The sequence below is a fragment of the Drosophila mauritiana genome, chromosome X (assembly GCF_004382145.1).
Source record: "Drosophila mauritiana strain mau12 chromosome X, ASM438214v1, whole genome shotgun sequence".
In the NCBI taxonomy this organism is placed as follows: domain Eukaryota; kingdom Metazoa; phylum Arthropoda; class Insecta; order Diptera; family Drosophilidae; genus Drosophila; species Drosophila mauritiana.
In genome coordinates, this window is record NC_046672.1 from 3,597,833 (window position 1) to 3,617,134 (window position 19,302).

At 40.6% G+C, this 19,302-nt stretch overlaps 1 protein-coding gene across 4 annotated transcripts in view; it reads left to right on the forward strand.

Moving 5' to 3' along the window:
• The window catches only part of LOC117147606 (AF4/FMR2 family member 4), a 54,897-nt gene that overhangs the window by 13,518 nt on the left and 22,077 nt on the right, over positions 1 to 19,302 (forward strand). The window contains exon 1 of one of the 4 annotated variants that reach the window (XM_033314557.1): positions 3,204 to 3,287. The exons of 2 other annotated variants lie outside the window; for them this stretch is intronic. In XM_033314557.1, coding sequence (XP_033170448.1) covers positions 3,219 to 3,287 — 69 coding nt within the window. In that variant the 5' untranslated portion in view covers positions 3,204 to 3,218. Of the gene's footprint in view, positions 1 to 3,203; positions 3,288 to 12,089; positions 12,110 to 19,302 lie in introns of those variants that run through there. One more of the 4 variants, XM_033314560.1, reaches the window with a different exon arrangement.

Consider the following 19,302-nt stretch of genomic DNA (forward strand, 5'->3'; position numbering starts at 1 on the left):
TTTTTTTCTTTTAAACGTTGCTGGAAATAAGAAATTTTAAACGAAAAAGAATTCTAGGTTTGCGATTCAATTGGAATTGTATCCCGACAATTAACTTTTTGGATAGGTGCTTCCCAAATGTCTTAGTCTTGAATCCTCCCTTTCAGGATTTATTCGTTCCAAGTTGCATACGGCGTCCAGGTCAGTTGTATGGCATTTGAGAAGGTTGTCAAATTGCTGGCATCTTTTGGCTGATTTTCAAGACATTCGGAAAATGTTATGTTTACTTTGGAGACATTTGCCTGAATATTCGCTTACGTCGACTAGCAGACAATCACGTTTTTTGCCTTTTGCTCTCCGCATATTTGCTTGCCTTTATGCCTTTTGTTTGCTCACACACTCTTCCTATCCTTAACTTCCCTGGTTTCCTCCCGTTCGTCCTTCTATGTTCTTTAGATTTTTCTCCACCCACTCTGCTGACTACTTTGGCCCCCAGTTTTTCCGAGCATTTTCTCTCTGTGGCAGCGTCCTTTGCCTTTTGTCAGCTGTTGCAGGCATCAGCTTCCTCTTTTCGCCTCTTTTCGCATCCAGCCCGTTTTTCACAGGAGGAAAAGCTTTCCAATATTTTCGGGGTCCTATTTTTTTCGGATTCGCGGTTGCGTTTTTTAAAATGTTTTTGTTTGCGGCAAAAGGTACCTACATATTTTTTTTTACCCCTTCCCCTGCATCTTTCAACACCCTACAAAGGCCCCATTCGACCATTTATAACCCGCTTTTCTCTGCACTCCTTGTTGCATCGGGTGTACGGGGGCTAGCGGGGAATGTGGGGTGGTTATTGCACTTCGGTTTTGCGTTCGTTACCGTTGTCACGAGCCAAAAATTGTGCGCTGATTCTATTTTGTGTGTCCATAACTCAGCAACTACCCAGTCAGGCTGCTTTGTCCCTCTCTTTCGCGCCACAAGCACTCGGATAGCCCCCTCTCGGTCTCACGGCCACTATCGCCATCTCTTTCGTCGAGGGGCACATCGAGGAAGAAGAAGTAGAGGAAGAGGCGTCTCTGGAGAGAGAGAAAGGCTTTCTCGCATCCAGAAGTTGTTGGCACTTTAAGTTGGTACCGTTCGCTGTCGTTTGTCGTTGTCGGGTTAACGGTATCCCAAAGAAACACACACACAAACACATTCACACTACACCCACACATTGAAGACACGACCGGACAAGCGCGCACAGAAACATGCAGTAGCGAAAATTGCCGGAAAAGCCTCCTTAAGACAAAGGAAGCCGCAAAACAAGAAATAGAAACCCACAAAAGGGGAGCCCACATGATACTCAGAAATCTGCTGGTAAATATTAATTACCAAAATTGTGCTAAAACACAAGAAAGCTGAAAACCCTAAATTAACTTTTACTTGCTAAGTTTTAGTGAGAGTGTACAAATGTAGGTGGCTGTGCGTGTGTGTGGTGTTTGTGTGTGCTTGGAACGATGATAGACAAAATGAGAAGTCCTGCAACAAGTGGGAAAATCTAGCTTGTTGTTAGAGATGATGATTTTAAAGATACATATCACAGATATCAACTGAAAACAAAAAGCTTTAAATTCGAATGAAAAAAGTAATTGCCTAGCAACAAGTGTTTAGAATGGAAAAGCTTTCTTCTAATGTACTGCTCTCGATTCATCGGGTGATAAATGATTTGGTCACAATGCGAAATGAAACACAGACACTGAAAACGGAAGTTCATTTGCCACCCAATTAGGGTTAATTGATAAGCATGAACTTAAAACTAGCTTCAAATACCTGCTAATTTGAAATCGCTTTAACCTCTGATCTTGTGTTGAGTGATTTACCTGGCTACATAAATATTAAGCGCATTTGTCTTAAAAACTGACCTAGCTCAATCTAACCGCACTTGAAATCGTGATTGACTGCTGTTCGATTGCGGTTCGATTACTTCCGCTTGTGTGCAACATGCAACATGCAACACGCAACGTGCAACACAGCTTTCCAAACTGTGTCACAGAGTTGCTTTTGCCCGCAACTGACAGAACCAGTTGGGTGGCAAACGAAAATGCAGGGAAAGCAGCAGCCACAAAGGGAGGAAAACTGCAGTTGCAGATAGAGACAGGCACTTGGCACTTTCCAATGAAAGGACCACGGAAAGATAGGATAGCGATGAGACGTGCCTGTAAATCTGGGCACAAAGAGTTCACCGCTTTAAGAGAACAGCTGGTAGAAGAATAGTAGCGACTACGCAAAAATGCCAAAATTTGTACTTTTATTAACACAGCTAGAGAAAGATTTTTACATCTCAATTTTACAAAATATATAGATTAAAAAAAAATGCATTTAAAATATTTAAAGCCAAATTCAGATGATTTGCAAAACAATAAAATTATCTCGTTTCAGTTATTTTAGTTTAAATTTATATAAATACGTCGTGAAATAAGTGTGGTGCTTTTTCTTCGTCACCATTCACTGGCTGGGCGACGTGATTCCCACATTAGGAACTGATTTTGTGACCAAAGTTGGGGAATGTATTAACAAAGTCCTTTCCCTCTCTTTTCTACCCACTGTGGGCTGCCCATTTTTCTCGTTTTTCACGCCTCACCCCGGATTTCTTCACTTTACCCCTCCATTCGCTAGCTTTTCCTTTTATTTTGCGTGCTTTTTTTTTCTTTCTTGTGCTTTTGGCTTTGGCTTCTTTTCTATTGCTGTCGCCGCCGTTCTGCCGCCGCTCCGTTTTCGTCGGCAGAGCAGCACACACACAAACACACACACACACAGACAGCGCTCACCAATACCGACGCACGTATTTACTACATTCCTCAGTACTTGGAGCGCCTCCGGAAGTGATGGTTTTCATCTCTGCGGGCGGTGCGTCGCGAATTCTGAGAGCGAAAAATAACAAAACAGAAAATAACAACAAATACCGCAGTGGAAGAACAAAAATCACGAAAGTTGCGATGAAAGGTACAAAGTGAAGTAATATTAGCCAGGGTTTCGGTTTTCGTTGCGCGTAGCAAAGAAAAACTCACTGCAGCTCGAAAAACTTTTCTTTTTTTTCTGTGTACTTCCACTTAGTTATCTGATTAAATATTCAAACAAACAAGAAAAGAATACAAATACATACATACTCCGAATTCCGTAATAGAAGTGAAAAAACAGTGTGTTATGTGTGTGTACGGTTGTTAATAGTTGTTGAAGAGAAAAACGAGAAGCAGGAAAAAATCAGCAGCCGGAGAATGCGCAGCAAACGTAATACCAGCGATTTGGGCCTATTGCAGCGCACCTGCATTGTCGGGGGGAAATCGGTGAGCTAATAGCAACAAATAAAAATACATACAGACATATATACTAACCAATAAGCTGCGCGAATTAAAGTGGAAACTATGGCCACATTCAAGAAACGCCAAACAGCAAGGGAAATTATAGGAAGGTTATATTGAAATCTTAATAAACATTATTTAAAGTGAATTTATATCGATACATAATAGCATGTAATACATGTTATATGAGTTAAAGGAATAGTACAAATTTGGTTTAGATTTAATTTTAATTTAAATTGCCATGATTTGTTTTTGATCATTAAACTAGGTCAACTTAAATAAAACTCTCAATAAGAAATAAAACTTGGGTGGGCGCTAAAGAGACACTTACTAACAAACTAGTTCAGAAAGTAACTTTAAATTAAACAAATTTTAAAGTTTGTTTAATTTTCTTCAGGTGTAGCCATTTAGCGTAAATTTGTTCCAATAAAAATGTTATTGTAGTGACCCCCTTGGTCCAGGCCCAATATCACCCTAAATATCTTATTGTTTGCACTGGCAAGTCTACAAATTAAATCAAGACGCCAACAAAAATCCCATTCATTTCTATGCCAGAAATTAATAATTAGACACTGAGTATGCTTCATCCCTTTCCCACAGCCGGAGTTTCTTCCTAAGCCAAAACATGCGCGAGAGAGCCAGCGAGTAGAGAGAGTGAGAGAGAACCAGTGAGACCGACTGAAAGAGAGATAGTGAGAGAGGAGCGCGCGTCATTCGGACTCGCTGCTTTTTCCTCTCTGTGTGCTTCTCGTTTTTCAAGCTGATGTCTGTCGTTCTTCGCCGCCGCTGGGCGCCTGTTACTTTCTGTAGACTGCAGCGTCATTGCAGCGGCGCTTGCCTTTTCTTTTTCTCCTAAATCTCTTTTTGGTATTTTTAACAGCAGCTACGCTAAAACGTGCGACGCGTCGACTCGCCAAAACGTAAAAGTAAAACGTAGAGCCTAATGCGAATAACCGCAACAAACTTTAACCAAAAAAAAACAACAAAAAACAATTCGAGGGAGATAGCAATACACAGAAGAGTCGATTGTTTTTACTGGCCGCTGGGGGGCGCTAATTTGCCCGATGCGACTTGGGTCCTCACAGTGCACAAATCTAGTGTTGTGCAAGGGCAATCTATTATTGTTACACCCAAAAATATTACCCATTTAGGCAACATAAAGTAAAAAAATGAAAATTTTGTATTACCAACACAACATACACATTCTGTATATTTCAAAAGAGTATTATGGTGTAAAAATTACTGAAATTGCTATAGCTTTTTCACTTTATTTGTCAGATTTTTGGAACAGACACCAAATGCTACGCAGTATCATAGCAGATACAAGTTATTTTATTTTTGTCAAGCCAATTAACACGATTTACACACAAATCCGTTGTGTATTTGATGGGGTAATAATATAAGAAATTGTCTTCTAAGGCTAATCATTTCTAATTTGGTAAAAGTATTTCCTTGCATATTAGCCATATAAAAGTTTGCTCATCATCGTCATAGTCTTGTTTGATATTTTCACTCGCTGCTCTGTGGAATTTTTGAAATTTTTTGGTAGATATTCGCCTGCTGTCGATTTCTTGACACCCGGTATTTCGCATTTGCTCCATACAACAAATACCATGGGTATTTGCTCATAAATCGGGCGTAGGCAAATATTAGCAGATTTTCGTGCTGGAGATTAATTGTAAGCCGACAAAATAAAATACCGAATCGGACAAAACATAAAGAGTTTAATTTGCCATTAAGAACTTACGACGTACTCCTAACGGAATCCAAAACCCGGCCAGGGTGCAAACAAGACAGAATGCGGTATCGTCAGAGAGGGGAAACCTCTCCAAACAAATTATAACAGTGTTTGAGGTGGGAGAATCAGAGAGCGAACATGAGTGCAGGCGTAGGAGTGTTCAGGGTTGTCAAGCCATGTTAAAAAAATGTCTTAGCGAAATTGGAAAAAAATTAAAGACACGAATTTGGTATATATACATCTTAGTTTTAATCAAGATAGATTTTTTATTACACTGCTTTTGGCATGTATTTTGTGAGGCCTTTGGCAACCCTGCTGTTAGTCGCTCTCTCTTTTTCTATCGTAGTCTGTCTCGCTCGCTCGCTGGCCCACATCCCACAACCGGCGAGTGTTTCGTTGCGGTCAACATTTCGTTTCGCTCTTCGGTTCTCCTGTTCACTCGCTGTTTGCCTGTTAAATTGGCGGTTAGACGCGCGCGTCAGGTAGAAAACACGTATCCGCCACGGATGCAGCTGAGTGCGGTGGATGACGACGCTTCCTATTTCTATTCTGAGCGGTGGTTGTTTGTCTGGTTTTAATTTGTTCTCTGTTCTGCTGCTGTTTTTTTTATTGCAATGCTTATCAGCAAGTTTATCGATTTTTTTTACCGCTCTCATTCCCTCTCACACAGTCGACATGACTGCTCTCCCGTCTCGTTGCTTCGGACGCTGTCTTCACATTATGGGCGCCTGTTCTTTCCCTCGAATATCGAATCTCGATTTTCGATGAGATTCTGTTACTAACTATACTACCGCGCGCATACCAAACCGTACCCATAAAACCCATCTCCATAATGCCTGACCGCCTGGCTGCCCCTTGAAGAATTATTTATTTATTATATGGATTACAAATGTGCCCCTTCAAAAGAGTGCAAAAATTTCAGACGGTCTGGAAATGGAATTCTTCGCATCGGTCGCTTGTCGGCTGTCGGTCGGTCGTCGCACTCACCTTCACCACACACAAAAACATCTCTATATCCCCGTATAATGTGGTGTATGTTTATATACAATAGGGGATATACGTTTGTAAACCTCACCACACACACGACAGCTGCTGTCTCTCTTGGTCGCCTTGATTTCATCATTTACCATATTTAATTCCATTTAAATGAAAATGAACTCAAACCGATTACCCCGGTAAGAGGTACAGTGGGCATAGCCCCCCTCCTCAGTGCCCACCCCATATATACACGATATTATAGCCCGGGCAGCAGACTTCTGGCAGACAGACGACGTGCAAGCGTCGTGCCTTGCAGCCAGCCAGCAACTGAACTGAAGTTGATAACAGAACACACGCGAGCGACTGGCAACAGAGCAATATCGAATGGGGGCTACACTAATACACCCAGAAGGAAACAACAACGACAACAACAAGAGCACAAGAACAACAGCATCTACACCGACTACAACGGCAACGAACCCCAACGTTTTCAACAACAACAACACCAGCTACAACAACAATTGGGACTACGTACCACAACAACAACAGCCACTCAACAGTCAAGTGCTTGGCAAAAAGCAGCGTGTGAAATGTTTCCTATACAGGAAATAAATAGCACAGAGAATAACGAATATGGTGATACCCTATGACTTCAGTAAAAAAATGTTTTTTTGCATACGTGTTCTCAAATACTGACTAAATGGTTGTTTTAAATGCTTGTATAATTTATTCCTTGAACGGATATATACCCAACATTTGTCGTTTCGGCTAATAGGTATCAAAACTCCGCGAAAAAAGCCGCAAGAGCAAAAAATCGAAAAGTAAAACGGACCAACAAAATCGCAAGGCTCTCAACTGAATTCAACATGCGCGCGCCTCCAACGCGACCCAACCGTTGAGCGTTGAATGAATGTGAATGCTCAAGCATACGGCAGCGCGAAGCACCAATACCAATGCTACCCGCACTCACACCAGCACACACTCGCATAAGCACAGCCCGCACAGACACGAACCGACAGCAAAGTCGGAGGCTCTCACACAAATCCGACAACCAGAACACATGATTAGCCTAGTAAAACGAGCCATAGGCGGCCACCGACAACATTTCCAGGGGGTGGTGCAGAGGCGTGTTGATTAAAGGGGGTAGGGTAGCAGTCGAGCTTTTGTGACGACATTGCTGAAACAGCACGGTGGGAAAAGGTATTATTTAGGTGGACTCTAAATAAAACTACTATATTTATTCAGTTTTCTTAATAATATTTATGGTGCAATAAGGATTCTATTAAAAGGAAAATATTAAAAAAAAATAGTAAATAAAATTAAAGAATATATTTATTTATTCTTAAAAGTATGTGTTCTCGGCACAGAGTAAGTTGATAAAAATGAATGCTTTCCAATAAAATAATTATTTAGTTAATTTATAATTAAGAAAAACTATGGACTTGGATCATATCATCGAGAAACTATGTTTTAGGAAACCTAAATATCCCGATAAGTATGCTATGTTTTTGCTACCTTGCCCCACTGTGCTTATCGTGATGTTTCCTTATTTTTCCCATGTGCGTGCAAAAAAACCGGTTGCACTGTTTACCGACATTTTCCGCTAGAGAGAGTGTCTGCAGTTTGATAGGGGTCGTGAGTGTGATGGTTGCTGTGGGTTGTTGATAGGTGCGGAGAGGGAGGAAGGCTTGTTGCGAGAGAGACCGAGAGAGCACGGAAGGTCGTCGTGTTGTTGTGTTGTTTTACGTTGTCGGCAATCCGAACAAGTGCTCGTCGTGTGTTTGTGTGCTCGTGCCCATGCATGTGTGTGTTTGAGCTTCGTGTGGGTATCTGTGGTGGTGCGGCTGCCATAACCGGAAGGTCGCCTTTACCACAACATTTATTATGGAAAATCGCGTAATCACTGTCGTATCACCTTTTATTTTTTATTCTTTCGAGAGAGCAGAAGAGCGAGAAAGAGCAATGGGCGAAAGAGAGCGGACTACATCGGGACATCTCTTTTGGCTCGGTTTTTCGATTTTATTTTTAGCTGCGACTTCAAACTTGTTGCAAGTTGTTCGCGTGTTTGATGTGCTAACTCTGTACAAACTTCGCGCTTCTTGTTTTTTTCTATTGTTTTTCCTTATTAATTTATTACATATTTTTAGTTTTCTTTTCTTTTCGTAAGGTTCTTATTTGCCTTCAAATATTCTTTTGGCTCTTTCCACTTTATTCGTTTTGGATTTTTCCGCCTTTTCCCTTTACTTTTCCCCATCTGGGCATTAAAGCTCTCGGCTCTATCATTTTTGTTATGGCACTCGCTGATTAAATGGAAGGCGGCCGTATTTTACACTTATTCCAAATCATCGGATGGCAAAGTTTTCACATAAGTCAGAATCATTTTATTCATAAAATGCATTAAGGGGATTTCCCATCCCAAAGATAATTTTCTCTAACAATATTTGTTTAATGGAAAATGGTATGAAATAAATATATGGTATATATAATATATAAATATATTCATTACCATCTCATTTTACTTTTACTCGCAGTGTAAAATAATCATTCCCACTGTTTGCATGTGAATTTGTATTACCTGACACATTTACTCGTCGGTTTCTGAAGCTTTTTTGGTGTGTGCCAGTTGTTGTCTATCTTTCATTTTTTTTCGGCCTCACTTTACTTTCGGTTTGAGCTTCGGCGTTGTTACCTTTTAACCCCACCGCTCCCACCAACAGTACCCATCCCAAAAAAAAATCCATACCCTCACACACATTTATACGTAGAGCTGCAGATATTTTCCAGTTCTGGGGACTTTGCCGATTTTCCAATGCAATTTTATTCGGTGCAGAGGCGTGGGCGTAGCAAAGTGGGCGTGGTGGCTGGCTAAGTGTGTGCGTGTATGTGTATATATAATTCTGTGTGTTTTCCTTTCCTTTTTGCTAGTGCTGCTGCATTTTTTTTTTTGTTTTTTGTACTGTGCTGGAACATGGAAAACACACCGTAGGATTTTCTTGCTGCATTTTCATTTTCACACTGGAATATGTCTCTGATGTGGAGCTGGAAAAGCTCTCAAGTTGCATGTTGCACGCGTACGTGGACGACACCCCATTCTCGTCCCCTTCGATCCGAGCCATTTTTGACCCAGGCTGGAGCCCGGGGAGACCTCGGATCCGGATTTTGTTACCCGGGCCCGTAGCGCCATTTCTGATGATTTGCAAAGTGGATTTTGTGTATTTGACGATTGTTCGATTTCATGTTGCTGTTGCTGCTGCTGCTGCTGCTGCTACTGCAGCACCATTGCAAAACTGGTTACTGTTGGCTGACTGCAGTTGGCAACTATAGCTCTCTCTCCCTCTGGCCAGCCTCTGTCTCACTTAGCTGCTGGTTGGTGGTAACCCTTTCTTGACGTACTTGCTCTTTGCTCTTCCTTGGAATTGCCCAATAAAGATACGCAATGCAATTTATATTTTCCTGAAGTCTCTTTAGCGTGAAGGGAACTTATAGATACAGGTGCTACGTAGGAATTACTATATCACTCCAAGATATCTCCAAGTTTGTTTCCAATTATTTGGGCTAACCGAGTTGGTGCTCGTAGCAGCTATTGGCTAACTTACGGTTAGCGATGTCATTTTTATCATACTACCCAAAATACTTGTGAATGTGCATTGGCTATGTATGCATGCCTATCCACACCACTTCTTGCTGGCATCTTCATCGACTGTCTTGGCATTATAATTAGCCGAAACACCGACCTCTGAAAATGTGAGCACTAACGCTGCCACCTTCGATTTTTGGCCCATGTGCCGGGTGCGGGGGCATGTGTGTATGGATGTGAGAAGGTATGCCCCATTGTACATTATACATATACATATGCGTGCGTATTCGTATATTGTGTACATATGCCACGAGTACTGTACACAAGTTTTGCAGTCCATTTTGCTACACTTAATGTGCGCTTGTTGCCGCCGTTGTTGCTGCCGTGCGTTTCTGTTGGTGTTGCTGCCACAGCAGCAACATCTTGCTGCTGTTGCTGCTGCCTCTGTTGTTGTTGTTGTTGTTGTATGTGCGTGCGGAATATTATGCGCCGCGCACAACACACAAATCTATGGTGTATATGTATATATGTATATCCGTTGGAGAGAGCGGTCCAAAGGGGAGAGGAGGGGGCTCGAGATATATACACACAATCCCATCTATAAAACGACGCATGCCGCGATTGCGATGCGACGACGTTGCTGCCGTGCTGCTGCCCCTGATGATGCTGTTATTGCTGTTGTTGCTGTTGTTGCGTCGTCTCGTGGTTGTCGTTGTCGGCCACTTCATCATCGACAAGCAGCAAGAGCAAGAGCAGCAGCAACAGCAGCAGCAGCAGCAGAGGCACAGGCTGTTGGCTAAAACAAAGCAGAGGACCCGGACCCGGACCTCGGCCGACAAAAAGGACGACTTGTGTCCTGTGTGTACGTGCTCTGCTCGCAGCCCCTTTCTCTGACTGCCGCCCAGCTGTAGATGGCCAAAGAGCAACGCCGACAGTGTGCCCCTGCTCCTTCAATTACCCTCGAAAGTGACGGAATGGCATGATGGAATCTTGGATGGTCGTCCGGCCACCGGAGGCAGCGAACTCCGACGGAGTGAGCTAACCTAATAACTCCTAATTGGAAGACCAATTTCATGCCCTACTTTTTGGGGTAGACATAGGACATAGAGTATTATAGACCTAAACCGACTATGCTTGAAGAGCTCTTAACTCTTCTTCTGGTTCAGATATTTATATATATCTAAAATATATCGCGCCCTGAAAGTCAAATTAAATCATAAATTAGGCAAATTTGTACTATGATAATGATAACTATCCATTGTTCTATAATGCAAATCACATCACCTGTCACTCATAACAAGGCTAATTTGGCAGTAACTAGCCTGCGACTTACCTTTTATGATGGAATCCCGTCCAGTCGAGTCGAGATTCGCGCTGTGTACCAGGCGAATAAATGTATCTATGCAGTCCCTGGGCTGCAACGCAATTGTTGCCACCTTGTTCTGCCTCTTCTCGGCTGAAGAGCGAGTCAAGCGGATGGATGAGATGAGGGGGACGCGGATCTGGGTATATGGCCAAGACGGATGCCAAAAGGGGTGCTAAAGAGCAGGTGTCGAGTGGGGGGTGTGTGTGTGTGTGTGTGTGTGGTGGTGGAGTAACCACGATGAGGCCGCGAACCTGGCGACGAAAACTGAACTGGCTGAAAACGATGCGAATTTAGTGAGTTAAGTCTCGTGTTTGGAGGGTTAACATGGGCACACGCCGGGGGGCAAGAAAAGATAATCGCAACAGCTGTATTATGTATATTCCTTGAGCGAAAGAATGCAATTTAAATGGCGTTGTTTTTACCTCTGTAATATTTCAATTCAATGAATCTAATCTAATGATTAAGCTTGTTTATGCTATTTCATTTCAAATATATTGTAAATATACAAAATGATATAAAACAAACAGATGATGATATAAGTACAAATCATACGTTTACAAAGCAAAACAAGAAAACACTAAGTGGATATGGTGGCTATACGCTCTTGACCGCTGCTGTTTGGCCCGGACCTGCACGAAGAAAAAAGCAAACAGTTTGCGAAAAAAAAGTGTGTGTGCGCGAATGGGCCACGACGTCAGCGTGGGCAGCGCAGTCGGCGTAGCTTACGCATTTCGAAGTTTTTAGCTAAGTTGACGTCGCTGCACTTGTGCGTTAGTGTGGGTGTGCGTGTGCGCTGGTGTGTGTGCGAGAGTGCGTTTAAATTGAAAATGCTGCTAGGCGAAGTGGAAACCAACCACCTCCCCCACGTCCACCCACCCGCATCCCGCCCACCCCTCTGCACCCATCGCCATCCATGGCAGCATGCAAAGCGAGCGCTGACGTCGCCGTCGACGTTGACGTCGGCAGAGGGGGTGAGAGACAGGGACAAAGACGAAGAGCGAGCGAGCGAGAGAGAGGATGAGAGAGGGAGGGAGAGAGAGAGAGATAGAGAGAGAGCGACAGGGCGACAGGGAGAGGGACAGAGAGACGTGCAGCATCAATTCAGTTTCGGTTTCAGTCGCAATTCAAACGCCATCAAAATCAAAACGGTAACGAAAAAACAACAACAAATATCAGCAGTAACAAGCAAAAAGCACAAATGCAATTTCCAAGTGCCAAACCAAATAAAATTAATAGCAACAATCTAATCGAATGAAAATAAAGGGGAGAACACACATACATATGTAACACGGCTATGTGCTGAAAGAAGAAACAAACAAAAACAAATTAACATCATAAAATATCCAAACGTGTTGTGCTTTTTTTTCCTGTGTACCTAGTGCATGTTTCATTTTATTTAAATAATTCAAATTGTTTAAGTAAGAACAAGTCTAAACGTCTTAGACCGCTCTATTTTTGTTTTCGTGTGCTTTTTGTGTGAGTGCCACCGGTTCCGGCCAAATGCAGTTGATCTAAAATATTGAATTAAACGAAAAAAATAAGATGCAACGCAAAATGAACGGAAACATTCAATAGTGTAGGCAAAAAAAGTTACCAATAATAAATGTGGGCCACATTTTTGGGGATGTTTACCATTTTTCGAAAGAAGTGATTTTGAATTTTATTGAACGGCAGGGAAAATAGTTTCAATTCCTATTTTGGTTTCTCACTGATGTCGTTTTCATAGATATTATACAGATTGTATACAAAATAATTTTGTCTACAACAAAAATGAAAATCATAATCTATAATTACGAATTGAGATACATTTTCCTCGGGGAAAATAGAAAAAAAATCTGTGAGTTTATTCTGTCCACAAAGGACGCAAATTTCCCGTCTACTTTCCCTGCGCTGACAAAAAAAATAAACAAGGGATATTAAGTTAAAATAAATTTGTACATCGAAAAGGAATGGAAAACCCTTTTTTCCGCATAGGAAAAGAAAATGCCCGAGAACTGGCGAAAATCACGAACAAATAGGCAGAAAAAATGGAATTTTTTCAAAGCTTTGGTGCTGCTTGCCTTTTTTGCCTTTCTTCTTTATTTTTATTTTTCATCACCCAACCCCTCCTCCCATGCATTTTCATCATCATGTGCTTTGTGTATACACTTTGTGCTATTTTTTTGCACAAAAAAAGTTGTTTATATGTAAATTGTATCTGTACATACATATATCGCGTATCTGTATGTCGCGTATCTGTGTATCTAGTATCTGGCAAGCATGTCTCGAACAAATCACGTATTTTTCTCCAATTTTTATTGTTGCTGTTGCTCGGCGCCAGAGATAACGGTTCGGCGATCTCGACTCGCAAAAGTATCTCGCGAATCTGATGGATACACACACAGAAATTGATATTGCCCCCTCAATTAACATGGCCAAGTAGCTCTTGCTTTAAAGCCAACTTCTTGTTTACCCCCCTCCCCCCCCCCCCCACACACACACACAAACACACACACTACTGTAATTGTTATAGTAGTTACTGTTGTTGTTGTTGGTGGTGCATCAGCATTGTTGTCAACCGTCTGCCAACAACAACATTAAAGCAAGAGAAGCAAAAAGACGGCTAAAACCCAACGAGATAGCCACCGAAGCAACGGCTCAACTTCAACAGAAAAAGCAGCTAGGCCACAAACACACAGTCGGCCTGTCAACGGTACAGTGGCCACTCGCTAGTAGTAATTTTGAGTCAAACGGCCAATGAGGAAAGTATTTCATATGTTAGTGCATACACTTTAAGAACTTAAGACTGCATACACAAATCGGTTTCCTAACATAATTGAATATATTGAACACAACGAGCAAATTCAACTTGAACAAAGTGGTGGCTAATATGCTTTCATCTCTCTTGTGGCGAGTCCACTGTAAGTTGTGCTGAATATATTCATGCTGCAGACGCTTTTTCCTTCTTATTAGAATTAATACACACAACTTCGGATACACACAAAGGGGAGAGGGGGAGGGGGGGGGGGATTGCCGGGGCAGGGCCGTCGTTCAACAAGGGGATGGGGCGGGGCGAGAAGGGGCTTTCAAAAAGTCAGTGGTGGACGGGCGATGGGGGAAGGGGTGGGTTGTGTGCCGTTGGTATTTGAACTAAATTCAATGCTTGGTCTTTTCCCTACGTCGCCGACTTTGTCTCTTTATATTTTTTCCATTATGTTTATTTATTTTTTTTTTTGTTTGGCAGCCTTCGTGGCAAGACTCGAAGTCGAATCCCCGAGACCGATTTCGAAGTTGACTCGCGTCCGAAACTCGGCGCAAAATGAGCGAGAAATTATCAGAAAGGTGTGTGGTTGTTTGGTGTGGGGTGTGGGGTGTGAGGAGGGGTTTAATCGAGCGACCGATGGACACAAAAATAATAAAACCCAAACACAGCCGAAATTTGTCGCAGTCTAGAGTACATCCACACAGAGACCCATAAAGATGTACATGTATTTGGAGTGTTTGTACATTATATATTTATGCGTCAATATATCCGCACGCACCCAAGTACATAGCACATATGTCAGGCATAAACCACCGATTCGCTGGTGTATACATAATTTTTTTTCTGTTTGAGATTGAAGTCAACACAAGGAACAACTGTTGTGTTGTCGCTCTATTTAATAAACGCTCTTGTTTCATTCTCGGGAATTATCGATAAAATTGGGTTAGGATACCTAATACACACAATGTAAACAAAAGGAAGTGAAGTGGTCAGCTGACTATGAGATACACTGATTGCACTTAATTAATTTAATTATATACTATAATATTTGATAGTATAACTTTTGAGTTTTAGATGCATATACATATGTACATAGTTTCTAAAACGTTGGATAACAGTTGGGCTTTCAATATACGTCGCTTGGCTAGACTTTCGGCTGTCGACGTTTCCGAGGCTTATCGCTGGAAAGTTGATGGTGTCTCTGGTGTTCCCTAGTGGTGTTGCTAGCTGGGATGTTCTTTTTCTTGGGCACCGACTTGTACAGTGGCAAATATGACTTCAACCGGTTCAATGGTTGAAGCTCCTCGCCTCTTCCTCCTCTCCATTTTTTTTCGTGTCGCTTGTTTAGATACAGATACACATTATGTACACAAGGCGTTTGTTGTTGCTGCGTCCAAACAGATACGTGAATACTGCATATGGCACGTTGCTTCCCACTCAATTTCCCCTCATTCCATTCTGCATCATTTATTCATGCACTCATTTGCACATGCTCCCCGATTTCCCCAATTCCATTTGACGTTTATATTGTTTCGCGCCCCCTTCTGTTTCTTCGTTTAATTTATAAAAATAAAATGCCAAAGGCGGCAGAAGGGAAAACTTTTATTTAGGGGTTGTTAATTTGTTGTTTAATTAAATATACATTATGCGAGGACTCCTTAGATCTGTGTAAAGAATTCAAAAATATTAAAATAATGGTATCGATTTTGCAAAAACCCATTTTTAGTGTGACCAAATGTATACGATTTTTAATTTATCTGCACAACATCAATTCATTAGAACTTTCAAGAAAAATTACTAAAACTTAAATATTTATTTAATTTCTATAGATTCTTTGAATCATTTTGATGGTGTAGTTGATGATAGGCTGAGTCAGAAAATACCGATGAGAGAATCTGAAAAAAATGTGCATGAGACGGCGGAAAAGATTCAAGAAGACTGTGGAATTTATCACTCAGTTGACTCATTTCGGGGGCATTAATTATAATTCGATAATGCCACACATGCATAAGTATGTTATATGATAAATATATGATATCACTGGATCGAAAAAAATCGTCTCACCATTTGGATCAAACATAAACTTCATACTCTCACGGTCGTTGTAATAACTATTTAATGAACAACTCATTTAGCGGTGATTTGTGAGAGCTTAGATAAGAATATTATTGTTAAAATGTTGGATCTGCGAATTGAAATAGTAGTTCACCCTGTTTACCCCCATATCACCCATTTTCGAATATTGCAATTGCTTTCTGGCATACACATTATTTCCGCCTGACAACAACAATGCGAATTCGAATAGGACGAAGAAGCAGAGAAGACGAAGAAGAGGATAAAGGGGAGGTGGCGGATGGTAGGTGGGTTTCGAGGGGTTTGGGTAGAGGGGGTAGTTGGAGGCAGGGGGTATAAAACCCGAACAGTTATGCTAGAACATTTTGGTTGTTGCCTTTGCTACAATTTTTGCACTTGCGTGAGTGCGTGTGTGTGTGTATGTGAGCTGTATCTGTGAGTGTGTTTGCACACAGATACAGGCTTATGTGCTCGTGTTTTTTCCCCATTTTTTTTTTTTCTTGCGCGCCACGAAAATTTTTGTTTTGCTCTCAATGCCTTTTCTGCTCGTTTTGTTTTATCAGTATATGTGTGTGTGTGTGTGTGTGCTTGTGTGTCTGCGCTGTCTTAGTATGTGTGAGTGCACTTCTGCCACCGTCGGCAGAGAGCGTCATCATTTCGGTTTAATTATTTATTTTTCCTCAGCCGAAAAAGTAAAATAAACAAAACCACAATAAAACACGCGACGCGAGCTAAATATAAATATACGACAACATTGACAAAAGATTACAAAATTAATGCCAATTAAAAAACAACCCAAATAATTGATTTAAACAAAAAGGCAACTGAAAAAGTATTCCTAGTTCAACTGTTGGTTGCAAAAGCCATCTTTTCTTATCAGTTATTCTCTTTGTTCTTCTCTTTTGGTTAGGAAAAAATTAGCCAAAACTGTAATATGGCATAATAGTGCTAACGGCTGGTCGAATTTTTTTTCAAGTGTTTTTCTCTGCGGACTTCGCAGTCGACGTTGACGTCACTGCGGTCGTTGATACAAATTTTTTACCTTGAGCTCATTTCAAGTTTAAACAAGCAAACAAAAATAAATAAACCAAGAAATAAAACGAAGCGAAAATCGGTACAGCAAATAAAGGCAACAAGAAGGCAATAAAATATTAAGTAAGAAAAAGCAACGAAAATCAAACGAAAGGCAAGAATAGGTTTATATAAAACTATACGGTTAAAAGTGCAGCGACGCATAAAAAGTCTTTGTCAAATTAAAAAACGCACTAATAAATGCTAAAAAAAGTGTAAACACTGATACAACCCGGCAAAAATAACTAAAATATTAAATGTATATGTAGATAAATGTATAAATCTATATAAATATGTCTAACAAGAACGTAAAGTCAATTGTGTGTGTGTGTAATTTTTTTTTTGTTGTGCTTCTTTTCCTGCAGGCAGTTAAATTTGAAAAGTTCCAAAAAAGCGATACATAAAATAGATATATATTTACATATGTGCGGCGGTTTTATCTACATGTGTGTGCAATGCAAAATTGGCAATTGCAGGCGCCCAGCTATCAACAACATTTTCATCATCAACATCTTCACCACCACCAACAACAACATCAACAACAACATATAACGCAAGTGCAACCACAACAACAGCAACTTTTGGTATTGCCACAGCAGCAGCAGCAGCAACAACAGCAACATTTGCGAGTGTGCAACAATCAAATCAATAACAACAATAACAGCAGTAATAGCTGCCAAAACAGCTATCAATATAGTTATAACAATAATAATAACACCAACACCAACACCAACAACAGCAATCAGCAGCTGCAACAACAAATTGTGAATAACAACAACAATCTCGAGGACGATGTGTATTATTTATTTTATAAAGATTTTTATGTAAGTTTAAAATTTCTAGAACAAGTTTCGTTTCTAGGGGTCACCTTACTTTTGTTGATCTGCCTCCATTCATTACTCACTAATATGGCTAATCTAAGGTTCAACTTGGGTGGGAAATGGGGTAATATCACCTACATATGTAGCGGTTAAGTTGGACCTCACCTTATGTTCAAAGGACTCGTTTATCTATCTACCCATCATATCATTTCTATTCCATTGCGTTGTACGGTACATATGTACATATGTGTACATATGTATGTGGTAGTTACATAGTTACATTTTGTTGTGTAAAATTGAGGAGGTAGCAGCAATAAGTGCATTTCAATGTCAATGCCAATAAATCGTCGACACTGCCTTATAGAGAGTATAATATTTGGTGTATTTTGTTCTGGTTCGTTGAATATACTGTGTCAAAATGATAAAGTACTCGTATGTACATACATACATATGTACGCTTTTTCGAAACAATATTGTCTTCCAGATAGATATGTATGTATGTACCTAGACCTAATTGCTTGCTTAATTTAAGTGCAAACAAAATTTGTCTATTGTTACTATATTTCTACCCGCCATCGTACTGACTTTGATCCATATCCATATCGCATTTATTGCTGTTTATTTAGCCAAACTAGTGCGTCATTTTGGCTGCATTTGTTTTTCACTCACTCTCCATATGATGTGAGAAACGGTTGGGGAAATAGAACCCCTATATACTGTATACTACTGCTACTGCCTATGTTCCTCGATATGATTTAGTTTAGTTTTATTCGGCGTGTGTACATATATATACGTATGCGTATATATTGGGTAAGCTTTCGCAACACATTTTTTTTGCGATGGGTTCCCAATTTACACTATTTGCTCTGGTGAAAAAAGATGCACATGCACTTAAAATGCTGTTTGTTTGTATTTTCGGTGAAAAGAAGCGTCCGTGTTCACATAAATCTTGTGTTCTGTTGTTTAACTAGATTTCAGGCAAATTGAAATTGATAGTCATGGTGAAATGATGGGTATTACTATAAAATATTTATTTCTGGTTTATCACATGCTTTGTTTTAACTAAAAATAAATAAATATTTAATGTGTTTCGTCGTGTGAAGTGGATATGTAAATGTAGAGAAATGTGAATTTATAAAATTAAATCGAAGATATTTCAAATCTAACGTCGCATAGAATCTTGCGTCCATCACCTGCAAATGAAAACGAAAAATCAGGAGAGTGGTAGCAGTCGTGGGACGACGTGATGATGGAACATTGTGGAAATTAAACAAGAGCCCAACGAAATTCTGTATTCAGATACAAACGTATCTGTGTCCGGGCCTCTATCTTTATCTGTTTTGGGGGGTTTTTTTTCGTGGAAGGTAATTGAATGAACGATTTGCAACCACTAAAAAGGGCAAAAACTTATTGTAATGCGTATTTTTCTCAATCCATATCTATCTCCCTCTCGCTTTTCCTTACGCCGTCTTGCCATCTCTTTCTTTGCGTCTGGAACATGTTAATTACGCATTAAATGTGACAGGGCTTACATCGCCAGTTCCACTTTCCAATCGAAAACAGAATACAATAATAATACAAAACTGCGCACTTCATTCATTCCAATCACCTTCTTCTGCGCTGTTGTTTTCTT